Consider the following 20189-nt stretch of genomic DNA (forward strand, 5'->3'; position numbering starts at 1 on the left):
TGGTGGGCTGGTTTCTCATACAATGCCATCATTGTGTGGGCAATGAGGAGAAGCCGATGTTCTGGCAAATTCAGCTGTCTCCTAAAGCCTTGTCCCTTGTTCGGAGCATTAAAAGACAGCATTCCTCTGCTGGCAGCCCTGCCTGGATTCCTGGTTTGAATTCAGTGGGCAGCAAAGATACCCAGAGGAGTTCCAAAGAGAAAAGAGAAATGCAACAAGAGAGAAGGTTTACGGTCCAGCAGTTTTGCCTGAATGATCAAGGTGCCTCTCTGCCCATTGCTGGTGCTAACACCAAAAATGGACAAAAATGTAGAAAAAACTAATTATTTTCTGAGTGTTCACAGATTATCTTTTATTGTAAAAGAATAACATCAGAGTCTTCATAAGAAAATACACCTAATGTAGGATCATTAAATTAAAAGGGTAGCCACCATATTTTCGGGGGTCTTTAGCTATGACTCCTTCCTGAATCAAATGCTTATTTTCTTTTAATTGCAAAGATTTGAAGCAGCTTGGAGAATAGGCATTGATATAAACTGTGAAATTTAGGTCAATAATTCTGTAGGACTAACTCAAAAAAAGATAAGGTACACATAAGATGAGGAGAGGGAAGAGAAGGGAAGAGAAGGGAGGGGAAGGAAAGGGAAGGGAAGGGAAGTGGAAAAAATTAAATAGTTTTTGCTTTATCCAAATTTGCTAATCCATGTGGATGATGGGAGAAAAGGTGTCACACTGCTAGTCATAGTATCATAGTATCATAGTATTGTGCGAGTTGGAAGGGACCTTAGAGATCATCGAGTCCAACTCCCGGGATTCGAGCCCTCTGTGTAGCAGAGCGGCACTTCTACCCCCTGCTCCACAGGGGGGATTCGAACCCAGGCCCCCTGGTGTTGCAGACGGGAATTCTACCGCTGCGCCACCGGGGCATACCTTCCCTACTTGCATACCAGTGCACTGGGAGGTAGCCCCATCACTCAGCTGGGGGACCAAAATCAGTTACCTAATTTGGAAGGCTTAGCTCTGAGCCTCTCCAGTCAGTGGAGAGAGAGAACTTCCTCTGCTGAGTCATTCAGAGCATCTAAATTAGATCTGCACTGGAGCAGCCTGTCCCCATGAGCCATTTGGTTAGGTACCCAAATAATAAGTTGTATCTTATTATCCAGGATGTCCTCCATGATTTTGTCCCTCTGGACTCTCAGACTTTTGTGGCTTCCCTGCTGCAGTCCATGAATCCATGGCCTCTGTGGGTCAATAACTAACGTACTTTAAAATTATACAGACTGAAAGTGGAAAATGTTTTGATATGATTTATTTAGAGTTGAGTGGCAAGGATATGCTTTAGTCTGCAGGAAATGCTGATGAGTGGCCTAAAATATTTTAGGGACTGTTGTATCAGTGTTCTGTTTATGGAACAGTATCCTTCAAGACAGATGCCTTTTTCTTTTAGTAATGCCTATTGCATCATATGAGGACAGATGTGCATTTTTTTAGGCAGTTCTGGTACTGTAGAGGGATCTTAAGCAGCATTTCTTTTTGATATCCACACTTCTGCACATGTTAGCTTCCAGCTACAATGAAATCACATTTTTGCTTGTATTTATGCCCCTTTACTGGAAATTAAGGATCCAGACATCGAATTTTCTGAGTTACCTAGCACTAAAAATAAAAACAAACATCTTAAAATGAGTTTGCCAATGTTCTATAATTTGCTTGGGTTTTTTGTTTCTCCTGGTATGTTGTAATCACCTACAAATGAAAGAAAAAGTAAGAAACGTAAAGTGGAAAATGCTTTTTTTCTAAGCCTCAAATGTTTGATTACAGAAAGCATATGATTTGTATCAGGGAAAGAGGTAATATTGTTTGCAGTAATGCCACTGTAAAAGCTTCCATCAGTTCAAAGAAAAATATAGATCAGCTTGAATGATCAAGATGTATTCGTCTCCATTTAAGCTGCATTAGTAAGTGACAGTGCAGGCAGTAGAGATGCATGCTGTCACTCATGCACAGCTATGAAAAATTCCTCAAATCATGGAAAATTGCTCCTAGTTTTAGCTATATCAACTATCATTTTTCAGAAGATGAAAAATGTATTTTGACTTATGTTTCTGCATACTGTTAATACCAACTGATCCTAAACTCTGAGCACTTTGCAGTACAGCAATGTTCAGAGCTATTTGTTTGCAGAAGGCAGTGCCATTTGCAAGAAGCAGGACCATGTGCAGGAAGATGCTGAAGGAGTTGTAAGTGATATAAATGCAGTACTACAAACCTGGAGTATAGGCATGAAAAGGACAGGATCAGGTACAAATGTTTTGTGCTACCATATATTTTGAAATCCCTTTCTGGCTTTCGTGAATGACACAAAAAGGAGAAAAAATAATAATAATAATAATTGCCAACCATGACAGATGAGAAAAATAAACATAGAGTTGAGTATTTGAATGTCGTATTTGATTTCCAGTGCTTTGGGTTTGAGTCATGGATTGTATGTCTGACGCTCTGCTGCACTGGGTACCAGTTATCCTCAGTCACAGACCAGGGGTTCATGTTAAGCTGTGAGAATGTAGTTGTTTTTACTAATTATTTTAATTCGTTTCTGGCAGTGATGCTGATGCTATAAAAGTGCAGAGATTATCCCAAATTAGTTTATAACTGTGTTAACCATGCTGTTCCAGTTATTTGCTAGCATGAAGGCTAATGTCCTGTGGAAACAGGAATTGGAAGCAACTCTCTTATTTGGCATAAGCTGTCACATAGTGACATGCAATCATTTGGACTACATCTTGCACTCTTTTTCCATGCAAAATTCCTGTCCTAGTTGATGAAGTCAATAAAAGGAGAACAGCATCTGACTCTTCAAACTGTGGTAAATTAAATGGCTCCAGACAGAGTCTGGGGATTGCTTTGAAATTCTGCATACCCCAAAGGACTTTGGCTGAGCCAACCAGCAACGCCTGCTGGTTACAACTTGGCAAGCCATCCTTTGGCCATCTCCAGTAACAGGTCTGGATAGTTGTAGAAGCCAAAATGGTTAGCTGCTCTGGGTGAGGACTGTTCTGTTATATATCTATGGCTGTCCCCCGGAGTATTCCTTAACAGAGATGCAGCCTTAATGCCTGCTGATCTTGGCACATCTTTTCGTAGGTTCTTTGTCCCATCTAGAACAGCTACAAATTGTTATTGTTATTAAACCCAAGCTGTCAAGTCTTACTCTTCTATCAATGTCTGTTCCTTTCTATACCCAAGAATCCATACCATAAAAAGAAGGAATTTGAAATTTGCATGCATATGTGCCTTTTACTGGGATCGACTCATAGCTGAGGTAGATACTGAAACCCCATGCGTGTGTTTGTCACGTTTCTGGCCATCTTTTACTGCCAGTGGCTCTTTGGCTTACTAGGATATGGCTGAGAGCTGAGGCTTACACCAGACTCATAGACTATACCCGGCTTCCAACAACTACAACCAAATTAAGTAAATTAGATGTAGGTGTAAAAGCACTGTATATGCAAATCACATCACGACATATTGACAGGAGGTGTCAGCAGTAGGTGGGCTGTGATTTGATCTGGTATGACTTCTTTGTAAGGAAGTCCAGCAATTTTTATGCAACCAGTACAGGGTGTGCTTTTCTGTAAGTAGAGTCTAATGGATTTTACTTTTGCATTTTCCTTCACTAGAGAGGTAGAAAAATGTGTTTGTTCTCACCATCTTAATCTGCTTCATAACTCTCTTTTAGTTTAGGAACAACATGTGGCCGTGAATTATAGATGTGGAGTACAGGCTGTCCTGTGCATGCCCAGAAACTTGTTACAGTGTGGAAAATAAATCAGTTTTTCACCATATGCAATACAACATTTTATACTGTTCTCTTTAAAAGTATTATTTACAGAGGTAGTGCAACTGATAAGGGAATATGTGAATGTGAGCAAGCATCCCAAAAACGAAATATTTTGAGATTTTCTATTAACAGCAACAGCCTTTTGGTTTTTACAGTATGCCACATTATTTATTTATGCTTACTGAGCAGCAGGCACAGACTTGTAAAATTACAGTGAACTAGATTTCACTTTTTAATTTGGAACTTTCAAAAATGAAACTGCATAATGAGACATTGATAGAGAAGGATAGACAAGCAATCAATCTGTTGAATTTAGTTTTGGTAGCTTACTGGATCCCACAGTAAAGTGCACTGCTTTCTAGTGTTTTCTCTGGAATAAGTGGGGAGATTAGAAGAGTTTGCTGAGTTTGGCTCTGACTGAGTGTTGACTTCAGCATTGGTGAGGTGGTTGGGGTCACTGTTCTGCTTGCTTTAAGCAACTTTTTAAGCTGCTGTTTACATTTTTCTTACCAAGTATACTTAAAGATTTTCTGATTGGCGCGTCTTAGAAAGAGAATTAAATCCAAAATGAATGGGTTTCGTAAGCGTACCGAATGGGATTATTTGTTATCTAATTCTGTTTACTTACGTGTTAAATATACATCCAGATGCTCTTAGTTTGCTCCTTACTGAGTTTATTTTGAAAGATATGCCTATCTGTATTTTCTGGTTATTGTAAACCATCACCCTGTCCATAAGCAGTCAGGTTCCCAGTTTGCAGCAGTGCTCTGACCGGCCTCAGAAAATGACCTTCTATTGCTCTCTGCGCTTACTGACCGACCCGCTAATGGAAACAGAGGGTCTTTCTAATCCCGAATGAAGTGTTTCTTTGAGGAAATTTCCTAAAAGGGTATTTTCTTTAGCTTCTACTGGGAATAGAGTGCAGTTGAATTTTCAGCCTGGATCCCAGAGCTGCTCAGCTTTGCAGAGCTTTGTGAAATTGCAGTCTTGTTCTATCCCGGGAAAGCCAACAGGATGTGGTTTCCCAAGATTTGGTGTTTACGGTAAAGGAAGCTGTATGAGTCCTTTAAGTTGTCTGTTGCGTACATTCTACTCTTTCACCTCCCCAGAAAAGCAAATTGAATCCATTACTGAAAAAAACTGTTCAAAATTTTCTATTATCAGAAGCTGCTAAAGTTTAAGATCACAGCCATGCAGCTTTCTTTCCTTCTCTGGATCTGCATACTGCTACAGTCCTTATGTATGGATGCTTCATTTCTTGAGTTCACTGTAAACTACATACACAGGCATTGTGCCCTTCACAGCTTATGTTATTCTGGTCATTTCACATGGACTTTCCATACACAGGACTCACTTGTCAATGTGATATCTGAGATGCAGCTCCATACACCGCAGAAAAAAAGCTTGTAGTGTTAAAGAAGTCACACATACAATTCTGTAACTGGGTATATTGATATAGTAAATGTTTAATTCAGATATTACTGCAGCTGCTCTGCCAAATATTCATGATCCCTACTCATAAACCCTTCTTTTCTTCAATAATACATAGCAGTTGCAGTTTTGACAGATCAGTAGACAGCTGAGAAGTAGGAACAGGTTTTTGCCCATAAAGTCCCTTATGATTTCACATGACCATGCTTAAAATTTCTCATTTAATATATTTCAGTGGGAAAAGTTACGATGCAATAAAAACTGTATCATAATACCTGTGTTTAAAGGGGAAAAGGTATATTGACTCTGGATCCCGTGTCTAGAATAACGGATACATAAATTGCTAGGTGAGAAGGCAGGTTAGAATAGTGCCAAAAGCCACAGGTTTGAGGAGCTGTAACTACAGTCAACCCTTGGGACTGCTGCTCCCTTCCAGCCCCAGGGACATGTTGGGCCTAGCAGGCTGCCTGCCATGGGCTGCAGCAGGGCTTGTGAAGTGCTTACGGAGGAAGTTTGCTCCTGCTTCAGACTTCCTTTAATAGTGATGATTGGATGGGACCCTTCGGTGTCAGCTGCGACCAATTCCTTGTCCCTCAGTCCAGGTGCTCGCCAAGTAAAGTGGAGATTTGTAACTCTGGTATAACACTGTGCTGTTTGCTGCGACTGCCCTGGCTGATTGCTCTTGGGTTGAGTCTTCCCAGTAAAGAAGAGGGTTCTCCCATCTCCAAGGTACTTGGCTTCATGTTGAGCTCTGTATGTATGATAAATGCATGCAAATTGTGAGGATCTCTCTTCAGAGTGTTCTGTGTGCTTTCTGCTGGTACAAAAGTGTGGCCACGTTCCACATTTAGGAACTTTGAAGCAGAAGATTTCAGGGTATACTCTGCAGCCCAGCACTTACGGTCTTACAGTTTATCCTCGGTGATGCACAGCAACTGTGACATGTACTTTTAGGAAAAAAATATGCATATATGAAAAAAAAAAGAAAACTAATTATTATTTTCATGGCAAGAGAGAAAGCATTAGGTGAACTGGAGAGATACAAGGCAGCACTCAGGAGCCACATGGATGAGCTTCCTAAAAAGACTTTTTATCTTGCTCTATTCCATGTGATTTTTGTAAATTGAAAGAATGATCGTCTTGTGATTATAGAAGCTCTCTGTTTGAGTCTGGCAGGGGAGGCAGAAAACAGGAAAAGATCTTGCTAAGATTTTCCTGTGTTAGATTAATCAGCCTCAGTCCATTCGCTCGCCTCCCAAAGGTCGTGTTTTCTCGTTGACAGAGCACTCCGAGCTGCCCTGTTCCAGCCAGAGCTCGCTCTCACTTCCCTGTGTCCCTAAACAAACAGCAATGCCCAATTTGGGCACAGTGGAGGTGGTGTGGACCCTTCCTTTCCAGCATCTCAGCATCATTTATTCCACTTTTTCTACAACATGATGCCTGTCTGTGGTTAGCATGTGAATCCTCATCCCCACAGTGTGGATGAGACAGCCAGTTGTTTCCACTGCCCTGCACTTGCACAGAGGGGGTTCATCCACCTTTCTCAGCCTCTTTCCGTTCTACCATCAATAGCTTTTATGCTGCCATCCAGCACCAGCAGTGCAGGTTCTGCTCACAGTGACCACCTGACTCCATTTTCTGCTCAATGTATTGAAGAAATAGGTGGCAGCCGCACTGTGGAGTGTGCACACACTCTGAGCACATTAGGAGCAGCAGAGGCATATGCCCCACATGTTGCCCTTAGACCTGGTGGCTTTGCAAGGCTGTTCCAGCTCCAACTCATCTCTCTGCTGTCGCCTTCAGTAATGAGTTTCAGCTGTCGTGTGGAAAGGTAATTTTCCTTCACTACTGCCAGTACTGAAGAGCCAGACTTAAATATTTCTGGGTGTTTACTTGAACTCTACTTTCTAGTCTCCAGGCAGCTGAGTTTTGCTAAACTCTGCATTTTACAAAGTTTTAGAGGGTCATTCTGCATTAGCAGAGTTTGTTGCCAAATGTGGGTGAAGAAGCAAGTACAAGATACTGCCAGCCAGGTTTCAGGGCATTTCGTGCATTGTATTTGTTTAGAGAGCAGTTGTCAAAACTGCTTGCAGAAGAAATGGTGGTGATAGTGACCATGTGCTGATGAGCCATTCAGATGGATGCATGGAAAACTTACCAAGAAGCATAATGTTCAAGACATCTGCTTTATTCTGGCGTATTTACATCTTTGTCATTTCTTCTGGATGTTTTTGCTTTGTTTTCATATGTCCTTCCTTGGAAACTCATTAAAACTCCTCTCAGGACAAAGCCGATAGAAAGCTGCTGGGTATGAAGGATAGAGGCAAGCCGCATGGGCAGCCTGCAGCAGGGGCACCCAGGGTGGTGCAGCTGGCCCAGGGGCTAAATTCAGGCTGGGGCACTACTTTCAACTTTAGCTGGGTTATCATGCTTGCAGCCTGGAAGGCCAGCAGTATCCTGGGCTGCATCAAAAGAGGGGTGGCTGGTAGGGACAGGAAGGTGATTGTCCCTCTTTGCTCTGCCCTTTTAAGTCCCCATTTGGAGTACTGCATTCAGGTCCGGGATCCCCTGCACAAGAACAATGCAGAGCTGTTGGAGTGGGTCCAGGGAAGGGCCATGAAGTTGATCAGAGGGCTGGAGCACGTCTCTTAACAAAGAATGGCTGAGGAACATGATCTTGTTCAGTCTGGAGAAGAGAAGACATCAAGGAGAGTCTTTGCAATACTCAAAGAAAAGTTAGTAGGGAAAGTGGCTTTTTACATCATGTGATAGTGATAGGACAAGGGGGAATGGTTTCAAACTAAAAGATTTAGGTCAGATGTTAGGGGAATTTTTTTTAACTCAGAAGGTGTTGAGGCACTGGAACAGATTGTTCAGAGAACCTGTGGATGCGCCATCCCTGAAGGGGTTCAAGGCCAGACTGGATGTGGCTCTGGGCAACCTGAGCTGGTGGATGAGGGGGTGAAACTGTATGATCTTTAGGTCCCTTCCGACCCAAGCCTCTATGATGAGTCTGTGATTTCAGGTGGTATAGAAGGGCAGAGATTATTTCTTTTCTTTCTGATTGGCAATTAGTGAAAGTCCCCATATCTATAAATAACTGCAGTGCCAAGTATGGGTGGGAATGCTGCGAGCCTTCTTGGTTAAGTCTGGAAGGGGAGGAGGAGGCAGGAGCCCACCCATGAGGGGAATTTCCTTGCAACATGCACATACCTCTTTTCTCCCATGCAGGTTTTTGTCTGAGCTTGCCCTTTCTTCACATATTTCCATCTCTGCCAGCAGGTAAATGGAGTGCTGGATTTGAGAAACACTTAGAAGTAACTGCAGCATAGTAATTGCACAGCTGACGTGAGCCTTTTCCTCGTCCTTTGCGCTGTAGGACTCTGCATGTCACTGCATGAGTAGAGCTTGGTGGGGATTTTTTTTTAGTTGTTTTTACCAAGGGGTCTGCTATTTTGTTAGACTGGCTGCTGCTTAGATTCTTCTCCTTGTATTCTGTTCAAAAAACGCCTTGTATGTCTAGGAAAAATGTGACCTTGTTCTTGAAAGATGGTTTCCCCTGCTCCCACTACCCCCAAACCATACACAGATAAAACAGAGAACTGAATTAAGAGAATAAACCAAAATCTGTCTTACGTTTGTGGGATAACTACTTAGAAAGTCTTTCCTGATACTGTGCTTCCATGCAAGGGTTTGGAAAAGTGTCATTCTTTACCAAGAAATACTGCGCTTAATTAATTCTTGTTCCTAGGAGGTCAACCTGGGGCACTCATTATTGTCTTAATTGGTGGTATAAATCCTGAGGCACTGGAGGGGAAGAAGGGGGGGAAAAAAAGATGAGCACTTAACAACATATATATCCTTTTGGATAAGTGCTAGCCAGTTGTACGACCATCTGAGTAATATTTTATGGTTCTGTTGGGTTAGGGGTCTGGTCCTCCACAAATTAGGTTGAGGGAAATTGATTTGCATAAACAAAAATAGAAGAAAGTAGCAAAGTGCTATAATTAATTCCCGAGTTCTGCGCTGAACCGTGTGAAGTAACTCAGTGCTCTGCCACTCAGAAAAATGTTTCTTTGATCTCCTCTTACTCATATCAAATTATATTCATTACACTTCCCATCTGGAGTTTCCTAGCAGGCCAAAAATCATCCCACAGACATTACAGAAAGGAAGTTAACTGTAACTTTTTAATTGTATACATTTCATCTTTTTCTTTTTTTTTTAACATTTGAAGAAAGCAGATGGAAGTGCATACCAGCTCTTTCCTCTCTTTCAGTTGCTGAAGTGGAGAAGCAGAAAACCTAAGCGGTTCTTTCCCCTTACTTATTGTTTCAAGGTGATGACTGTTCTGTCTGGAGACTTTGACATGTTTGCTAAAAAGGTCAGGAGTTCAATGAAAATCGAAGTTGTGGAGAAATCCGTGGGTAGGCTTATGGATACTGTTCTACCCTTGCTGGATGCAGCTTGCAGTCGAATGAATGAACCGCGCACGCTTCACAGCAGATCGCTCTCCTTTACACTCCTTGCCCGTGTTGGAGGTCACACTGTCAGGAGCTGCTTTCTGTTAGTGGAAGTGTTTCAGACTCACTGAACATCTCTCATCTGCCTGTCCCTGACCAACAAGGCTTTTCCACTCTCTAAGAAATGAGGGAGCCCTAAAACCTTTTCTATTTGTATAAACGTAATGAAAAAGAGAATAACCATTTTTCCCCCTCTGGTATTTCCTCGTAGGCCCACAAGTGTGTATTCCTGTACGCTAGTGCCTCAGGTTCTGTCAGTTAAAAAAAGCCCTACTTTAAGTAGTAAATTTTGCTTTTTCCTTTGGTTGCAGAAGGTTACGGCTGCTCCTCATCTGCAGAATAAGTGGCTAGATGAGGTGATACATGAATTCCTGTTAAAAAAAATCAACCATGACCAGACAACACAGCGCACTCCCACTGCGGGCTGGCATGGAGGCTGTGTCCAGCCCCTTTTCTGCCAGCCAGCTACACTTACTAGGTGTTCCCTACAAGCTATGGACATGGAACAGTGTTTATTCATGTTTCCGCAGAGATCTGGCTGTCCTGCCCCAACATACATAATCAGCACAATTTCTGGGCTTCCTGGCAGCAAGCCTTCCTCTACTTATTGTTGTAGCTGCTTCCATTTTGTGCAGGCGCTGGTTTCCAGCCACAATATCAGACAATTAATTTGTTTATTCTAAAAGCCGTGACTTCCAGAGCATGATAGACAGTGCAGACATCCCGGAAAACTGCTGTGCAGCTAAGAATTTGCTCATTTTAGCTTCCTTTTAGATAGCTGCTTATGCAGCTTTCATTATTTGTGGGGTCTCGTGTTCTAGTTGCAGCCATTTTACAGCCTTTTATACTGTACAGAATCACTTAACAGCATACGCTGTATTTTTTTAGGTCTTTTATAAGCCTCCCTATGCAGCTCTACTAATGGGACTGCGTGTTATCAAGGCCTTTCAGAGCAATTAGTGCTGATTAACAACTAAAAAATTGTGTTTTCTTTGCCCTAACCTGCCCACCGATCCTACAAGAAAGGTGGTTTTTGTTCCTTGGCTGCTGCCTCTTGTAATAAAAATACTGCAAATCAAATTCAGTTCCTGAATATACCTGTGCAATTCCCTGTATGCAGAGCAAAGTGCTTTTGTGCAGATCTGATCACTGGGAGCTTAAATGTCTTTGCTGATGCTTCAGAGGCAGCAGGAACTTCGTTCTTCTTACCTATTTTTCACTCACCCACTTTTTACTTATCCATTCTTACCTGTTTTATAGGGCTGGTAAGGATAGAGGGTTACTTGAATGACTAGGATAAATAGATTGAAAAGAAGCTATGTATCACAAACAAGTTTGCTCTGTGAAAAGGTACATATTTACATGTCCCCTGTGTCACGGTTAAGCTGGTAGCAGAAGTTTCAGATATGTCCTGAGCTGGGTTTTCTTTTCAGTTGTTTCTGTTTTTCATTTTTCCCTTCAAAGCTCAGGCAGTTTGAGTTTATGAATGACTGATAACACAGAAGAGCCTTTCCTATTCCTTTGTTTCTTTTAGGGTAAAGTAGCAGTACGCTTCATTCAGAAGCTTATTTTGCAGATTTACCAAAGAATAGCCTCTAAATCTGCAGGAGTCATAGCAGGCTGGCTGTATTTGGGGGTAATCAAAGCTGAACCAGATGAACTGAGCAGGCTGTTTAAACAGATTGAGCTAGCAATAGCCCTCCTCTGCTGATTACCCTATCGCTTGCGATGCAATTTTTCAACTTGTAAGCTTGCTGCATCTGTGAACAAGAGTTGGCATGCTCTCTGCTGCCAAAATATTTTTAAGAAGCTGTTGAGACCAAATGATCCATTCACGTGATACGCTTAAATTCAGCTTTCAGTCACGTGGCTGAAAAATCAACTGGACAGTGAAGGCCAGACGTTGGTATGGATTCCCTATCAGTTAGGTAAGAGTAGCAGTTCATGCTAACGATTCTGTAAGACTTTATCTGTTTGAATATTTAACATCATTTCAAGGGCTTATCCTTAATCCCTCCTTTGTGTTCAGATAACCAGTGGCGTGATGGCATTCCAAACAGCATCAAAATAGTTAATGTTCTCTGCAGGCAGTGCTGCTCTGTATGGAGCTCTTTAATTTTTGACACACTAACAGATAACTACAAAAATATGTGGCGAATGGGCTAGAGTGGTTTTTTTGGCATTGTTTTGAAGTTGCATTGAGTAAATCTGTTATCTAGTTTTAAGCAATAGACCTAGTAAACTGGGTTTATTTGCTGCTCGGTACATATGGTTTCACGTATCCCTCTCTGCTTTCAGTGCAGCAGATAAGATATCAACACAATTAAAAGTGAAAAATAATCTGTCTGCTCTGCCAGTGGTGAATGCTCAGAGAACACACGCTGATACAATAGATTTCTGAATAATTTATACTCAGCATTTTTTCCTTGCGCTGGGTAAATGAGGACGCCTAATGTGGCATGGTCAGAGTGATACTCTATCTGTCATCCATTAAGATAACAAGATTGGTGGGCCTGGGAGGAGCACGGCATGGTGTGCGGAAAAGATGAGATTAAAAATTGAAATATCTGTCCAAAATGCTTTGTGTAAGGGCTGCCAGTAACTGCAGCTCAGAAGAACAGAATTAATTCAAAAGTGTGATTTTTCTGAAGCTTTTTTTTTTGTCTTTCTGAAAATAAAAACACGAATTCTATGTTCCTTTCAAAAGTTGCAGATAAAAGGAATATTAGAGCAAATCACTGCTCCTGATAGGTCTTGGTAGGTTCTTATACTTGAAATTCAAGCACTTTGTAGGTGCTGTCAAAACCAATTATGTATCACAGTAACGTTTTATGTCTCACAGAAGCCTTTTGTCTTTATATTCACAACACATTTTAAATTACAAAGAATCATCTGTGCTCGTTTTTTGGCACAGGAGCGTCTCATCTCCCATCACGGAGTGTTAATTTGGAAGAGATGCTCAAATATTTGCCTAAAAAATTGTGCGTGCAAATATTGATCAGAACAAATTTCTTTCGAGGTGAATGTATTTGTTCTCCAAAAACCCAGAGGCACTTGAAGTCGATTAATATACAAACAGTGATCGTATGGTTTGCTGTCTACAACATTTCTGATATCTTAAGGTTAGGTTGCATTCAGACTTTCTGTTGTGTTTTTTAAAGAAACTGTTGCAGTCATGTCACTTGTTCAAGGCCAGGCTGGATGGGGCCCTGAGTAGCATGATCCAGTGGATGGCAGCCCTGCCCACAGCGGGGGGTTGGAACTAGCTGATCTTTAAGGTCCCTTCCAACCCGAGCCATTCTGTGGTTCTATAGTTCTTAGCGAACATATTGCAAACAAGCTGGATATAAGCAGTACTGCATGGTGTCAGCCTCCCACCTCAATCTGACAGGGAACCTGAAGAACTGTGCACATGGTGTGCAGGTCCCTGCTATTTGGAAGGCAGCCATGGTGTGGTTTACTTGGGCTTCTCTTCACTGCAGGGCAGCAGGTTCCCAGGCAGACTCCTGTCCTGTCTCATTCCCACTCTTGCTGCAGTCTGTGAACTGGGATCAGCAGAAAGCCACACTGCCATGGTCAGTCTGTCACATCCTCAGTGGGGCAATGAGTCAAATACTTTGGGGATGAGGAGGAGCCACAGTCAAGTGCAAGCCTGTCACATACCCACTGGGGGTTATGGCTCAGCATTGCTTGTACTTCAAGAAAAGAAGCGGTGCAGGCTGCCAGCCCTTCAGTTTTGGAGGTGAGCAGCCATTTTTCACAGTTGCTGGCAGGCTGCCTTCCTGTTGTGGCCAGGACCTGTGTGCAAATCACCATCTTCTGTGCTCATCCCAGAAGCCTTAGTCTGGCCCCATGTGAGCATGATCTCAGGTGCCTGGAGTGTGTCTGCTTGTGTTTATGGCCAACACCATAAACCCGACACTTGAGGTGAGACAAACTGGAGGGAGAGGAAAAGTCCCCGAAGTTCTGAACAGGTTTCTGGCATAGCGGTTTTCCTTGTGAGCAAATACTTTTATCAGCCTACCCTCAGATCTGGGAAACTATCTGGGCATGACCCTGCTGGGCTGCGTGCCACCCCACACTTGTGTCCTCACAGTGCAAGGCTTGTGGAGGCGGCTCTCAAAACCAAGCTGCAGAACTACATAAAAGCTGCTTGACGTTTTGTACTCGAAGAATGGCCTATTGCTCTCTGTTTGATGGTTTTGTTTTGGCTTTCATATGCAAAGATATGAAATAGTATTTATAATCTGCACATTTTCCTTAGTGCCTGTCCAGACAGTTCAGATCTTTATAGTGACAGACTGCTGAGGTTTTAAGATGAGCTTACCACAAATAAAAGTAAAAATGGCATTCCACTGTTGTCTTGCAGAAAAGTACCTAAGGATTGTGTCTCTGAGAAACAGGTTCTTAGTTTTGAGCACAAACACTTTACAGCTTTTTATAAAATTAAAGCTTTTACATTATCAAATTCACTTTTCTTTCTGTTTTGTGAGTAAGCCCAGGAGGAACATCAAATGCAGGTGAAAGGGTTTGTAAAACAGCAGTCTAAGCTTCCACAATACTCTCTTCTGCATCTTTCATTCTATGTAGGCTATTTCCTGGAGAGCTTAGGATCTTGAAGAAACTCTCGATTTCAACCTGGATATCTGTTTTTTCTGTGTTTGTTCTCTTAAGCCTTTTATATTAGTAATGAGTTCATGAATGCTTTATGCTTGTCATCTGCAGAAGTCAGATCGCCTTTTTCTGTTTGGCTTTGTGGTCAGCTCTGTGTGCTAAGGACTGAAGTAGCCTTCTCTGTTTTCATTCGTGATGGGTTGTAATTAGACCCTAGGTTAAAAGAGCCCGTGTCTAAATATGAGAACAAATGATCACTCAGTGGATCACGTTAACCTCTGACTATACTGGATGAGTTACAGGTATATTTGAGGGAACTCCTTCACCCTTTTCTGTGTATTGGGTGACACTTTTGCCTTTTGAATTTTGAGTAGTTCCTCTTTCAGTAAACCTGAAGTTGTTTGAGCGCGGGTGACTGACAGCTGATGCCCAAAGGAACATGCAGGCAACAGGGAGGCTCTGGGAGCTGCTTATATTAAATTACTCCAGTTGTTCAGTGTGGTGAGACAGTTGATGCACGACTGTTATATTTGTTCTTTTCAGGCCATTCTGCTTCCTGCCATGTCAGGCTGATGTTAGGAGTTTTATTTGGTCAGCGGCATTTAGGAATGGATTAAACCAGAATGACTTCAGGGCAAGCTACCAGTCTGGGCTTACCCTGCCTCCTGCCACCTAAGATATGGTGACCAAGTAAGCCTTATTGACACCCTTGAATCAGGACAGTTCAACAGCTTCTCTCTGTTGAACTCAATGGTAGCAGACATCAGGGATTTGTCACAGTTTTAGTTAGCATCATCAACAATTACTAGAGTCAGGTATTGCAATTAGGGGAATATCAAAGCAAGAAACTAGTATGTAGATATTAGCATAAGTTTTCTTCTCTGCAATAAACAAATGTACACTATTCCATATTTTCCCTTGCAAACATTAAAGCATTTTTAATGAGCAAAGTGGGGAATACAAGGTAGCAGTACTATTGATAACTTTTAGAAGTTTTATTTATCCAAACAAATCTCTTTAAATACTTCTGCTGCATTCTGTAGCTTAAGACATAAGTGAAGACATGGTTAGTTCTTTGATTCTGTTAACTATCTTCTAAATCAGTGAAGTTAACTTCAGGATGAGGCTTGCCTGTGCAAGAACAGCAGAAAACTCTTGCCAGAGGTTGCGTGATTAAGGAGGCATTTTTCAGTTCTGAGTGAATTTGAGGTATTTTCATAACGTTAGCATCTATAGCATGTTGGGTGTGCAAGGAATTTATGACCATCCCTTACTGACCGTGCCTGCCCTACCACTCCCTGATTGTATGGCCAGAAACTCTCTCAGTTAACTCTGAATGATAGGGTTTGGGGCTTTTGAACTACTTAAATATCTCTGTGATTCCTTATAGAAGAGCCAATTTTATAGCTTACCATGATTACATCTTCAGACATACGCACTGTGGGTACAGAGCTATCATTTGTGGCGTCGCGTTTACCACTTCCCTGTGGGGTATAAACATGTGACTGGTTGAAGAGTCTTAACCTCTCAAGCCCTCCAACAAATATTAGATTGCTAACTATTCTTCCATAATGCCACGATGTTGACTGAAATTTGACACTGACACTTGACAAAATGACTTTCAAAATCCGAGTGAGAAGGTTAAATGGTACTGTCAAATGTCCAGATGTCTGTTACAGAAATACTTTCACCAAATATCTGGGGTTAGATCTCCAAAATGCTTAAAGTAATCCTCTTTTTTCTTCTTCATTATTATATGATATTATCTACAGCTTGTTTTTTAATTCAGATAAAGAAATTAACTCAGTTTTGCCTTTTTTTCTGTGCCAGCTAACCTTGCCAGTTATGACTGTTTTTTACTTGCCAAAGGAGGAATCCAGGCAATTGTTGTTCCTCGAGTATAAACCAGACCTCTAGTTCTCCCTAATTCCTGTTCAAGATCATTATAATTACATGATTATTTTCACAGCTGTATCTAAATAAGAAAAATGCTGTAATTGGTGACTTTTACAAGTTCACAACTCAATAACCTGATGCTGGAACTCTTCCACCTGCAGAAGCCTAATTAATTTCTGCAGGAGTTCAGACAGCAAAAAGACCTGGCTTTCAAATTATTTCACTTCTTAACGTGCAGCATTCAGACTGCACGTTATTCAAATATAAGAATAAAAAATGGAATCTTTAGGCTGAGAGAGACTCTTGGTTGTTGGATGAGTATTTGACTTCCAAGTGGATCAATTAAGAAAGCATTGTTTACCCAGCTGAGTTACTATTTGAACCTTCTTATAAAAATCTAGGGCTCGATTTCCTGAGTGGTGTTACTAGTTTGAGTTTCATTTATTTTGGCTTTCAGTTGCATTATTTAATTAGTTTTTACTTAAGAGATGAGCCTTTATGCTGCAAAAAAACAGTATTTAATTATAAGGGCGAGTCTTTAAGGATGCCGTACTTCAATTATAACTTTGAATTTATTTTGTTATTTTAAAGCAATGCTAGTGCCTGTCTCTAAGAGTTATGGGAAGCTCAAAGGTTTATTTGATTTCTTTTTTTTCTTGATTTCAGGGCTTTTTCCGCAGGAGTATCCAGAAGAACATGGTTTACACATGTCATAGAGATAAGAACTGTGTTATCAATAAAGTTACCAGAAATCGCTGCCAGTACTGCAGACTACAGAAGTGCTTTGAAGTGGGAATGTCCAAAGAATGTAAGTTGTCTTCAGAAACAATCTATGGTTTGTCATACCTTAAGTGTGTATGACAGTCCCAAGGGAAGAAAAATTCTATGCAAATACACAGTTGAAGCCAATGTCTGCATTCATATGCACAGAAAGGAGTTTGAACTTTGCACACAACCTACTTTACTAATTTCTGAGCCCTCGGCTTTGCAGCCTAAGCGCTGTCACTTAAGAGCTAATAGCGCAACATGCTGTTTGCGCAATGTGACCAAACTGTGTGGATGTGAGAACTTTCTAAGTGGGTTATTTCACTTAATCAAGCAAAAAAAAAACCAATAACACAAATGCTTGCTGCAAGTTTGGATTATCTCCCTTGTATTCTAAAAATCGCTCCTTGGGCCAAGGATAGTGCTGGCTTCTTAAGCTTTGTTTCAGTCTCCCCTCAGCCATATTTACCAGCTTATGGCTTTGCTGCCTGGCAAGGCTGGGGGTCAGCTCAGGGTATCTTTACACAAGGACCTCCAGATGGCCAATGTGCAGCACATAACAGCCATCTTCAGCCTTGCAGCTTCTCCCTTGTCCCAGTGTAGATGCTGCTGCAAAGAGACTCTTCTGGTGGTGTTAACACCAGCTTACACTGGTGGTACTGTGTAAGCTGATGGTACAATGGCCTTGAGTCTTCTGTTCTTACTTGTTGGAGTACTTTTGAAAGGTGAAAGAAGCTGATTAATCCTCTTATAAACCCACAAAGCCAGTAAACTTGGCTAGAAACAAGTGCTGTCAAGTATGCACCACAAAAAAAGACTTTTCCATGTCTTTTTTTCTAGAAATCTCAGTTATGCTCTTTAAATTAGCATTTTAAAACATACAGATAGAAGTTTGCAATTTTTCCCTCTTCCCATGTTATTGATATTACTGTCAATCAGGAAAATCTAGCTTAAGAAAGATAATCTTACATTTCCAAGTGAAAATGCTTAGAAGATTCTCATTTCTGAGACAACAGTGAGAAATGTAGTGATGGCGGTGAGAAAAAAAATCTTTGGCATAGTGACTTTCTTGAGGATTTTTACCTCTGTCAGGGATGTTCCTGATTTCAATAGGTTAATTGCAATAATAAACACTACAGAAATGTGGAGTTTGAGCAAAGACAAGAAAAAAACTTCCTGATAACAATTCCTTACTTTCCTTCACTCGGTCTCTCCTCAGTGAGACTTCAAGATTGAACAAAAAAAATTGACACTCACGAGACATTTATGACAGAATTATGACTTAAAAACATTCTCATCTTCAGCATTTTTCCTTCCTAAATGGCATTACACTTCTCAGTAGTTCAATTCTGCATCTTTGGGTAGGAATAGGAACAGAAACAGGTCCCAGTGCCACATTGATCTGTCCTGGTTTCTCTCTTTTTTTTTTCTCTCCCACTCTCTCCTTCTCCCAAAGGAGCCAGAGAATGGGCCAGATACACGTTTAGGATCACTAAAAATATTCCCATTTCCTTCCACCAAAATCTGAAAACTCTGGTTGCTGAAAATGGCCCAGCATCAAGTCTCAAGGAACTGGAGTAGCAAAGAGATTGTAGGTTTTCCATGACTTCCCTGTCCTTGCTGTTGGGGTTTCTAGTTTTCCTGTGTAGTTGAAGTGCAGCTTCATTGGAGTTCAGGTCTAGGAGGTAGAACACAGATCGCTGACAGTAGTCATGCTGAAGTTGTTTTGTGTTCAAAGATCTATGTAACCTGCTATGGGCACCAGTGACCACAGCACTTCCCTGCATGTCAGATATTTTAGGGTGAGAAACAGAATATGATAATATCAAAGATTGTCACAGGAGTCATCTTAGTGCTATTATTTACAGTAAATGAAATGTCCAGATAATCCTAGGAGAAAGCCTGTGGTAATAGCAGTAGTCCTGCCCAGAAATCCTTACCTTTTCGCAAAAAGATTTGTTGATGATAACAAGCATTATTGTATAGGTTTACTGAATGGAGACCATGATGAGAATAAAGGAGGAGGGAGACATCAGTAGGCTAGAAATAAAGATGCACAGAGATGCAAGATGAAATGAGAAGGATTTTATTCTTAGGTATATGACTGCAGATATATCTGTACATATGAAACTTCTTTGTTGATAAAAGCAATTTGATATAGTCTGGGGGAGAAGAAAAATTTTCTTACCTCAGGGTTTTCTGGCCTTGGATTCTGAAGGATTTTATTGCTGACGTGAAATGATAATCTTATTAAATGCTGTTACGTCACATCAGAGCAGGCTTTGGAAATGCCAGCAATGTTGCTAACATGTCAAGTAAAGTTACTTATGATAACTGTAAAGTGCCTTTTAGATAGTAGATGGTTTTCTCTCGTGGGATGAGTGAAGTTTTACAAGCAAGAATTAAGGTCTGCCTATTTCCTAGGGTTTACAGAGTGAAATTGCCTTTTGGCAGTTGCCTTTATCTAAACCACTACAGGCTCTGAAAGCAAGGATGCCAACTGGAGGGGCAGCTCAGAGGATACTGGGGGGAAGTGAGGGATGTCCTCCAGCTGTGTTTCTGTAGAAAGTAAATGCAGAGGGGCAGAGAATGATTTTAAATGTCATCAATTTGCAGAGCATCTTGTCTTCTTGGTTTAAAAACTAAGACTGAAGTGATTCTGTGTAATCCCTTCATAAACAGGAGCTTCTCAACTCTTAAGAGATTTGACAAACTATTTTCTTATCTGATCTTCTTTCATACGTGTCTCCAGGTTTCAACTCTTATTTCTTTTATTTCTTTAGAAGTTTATGTAAACGAAGGACTAGTTGTCAGAGGGCTTCCTTTCCCCCTCCTTCCCTCTCCCTTCTTTTTTGTAAGAGGTAGTTATCTCCCCGAATAACTTACTGGCATTTTGCTATTTTGCTTTTCTTTCTTCTTACAGCTCTTTTACCTTGTGATATGAAAGCTATGAACAAAGGATAGAAATAAGTTTCAGAGAAGTCTCACAGGGAAACAAGCCTACAATGTTCAAACCAGTCCCAAATGGGGAAGGTAATCACAGTGGGCAGCTGCAAATAGGAACCACAAGGGTCAGTTCCCAGGAGCTGAGGAGGAGTAAATGCGGAATTTCAATATAC

General features: G+C 41.2%; 1 protein-coding gene across 9 annotated transcripts in view; it reads left to right on the forward strand.

The window, feature by feature from the left end:
• The window catches only part of RARB (retinoic acid receptor beta), a 317775-nt gene that overhangs the window by 255412 nt on the left and 42174 nt on the right, over positions 1-20189 (forward strand). For all 9 annotated transcript variants that reach the window (XM_072327968.1, XM_072327970.1, XM_072327969.1 and 6 more), the window contains one exon: positions 16972-17113. In XM_072327968.1, the coding sequence (XP_072184069.1) occupies positions 16972-17113 (142 nt within the window). The remainder of the gene's footprint in view (positions 1-16971; positions 17114-20189) is intronic.

This window comes from Excalfactoria chinensis, chromosome 2 (genome assembly GCF_039878825.1).
Source record: "Excalfactoria chinensis isolate bCotChi1 chromosome 2, bCotChi1.hap2, whole genome shotgun sequence".
Lineage (NCBI taxonomy): Eukaryota > Metazoa > Chordata > Aves > Galliformes > Phasianidae > Excalfactoria > Excalfactoria chinensis.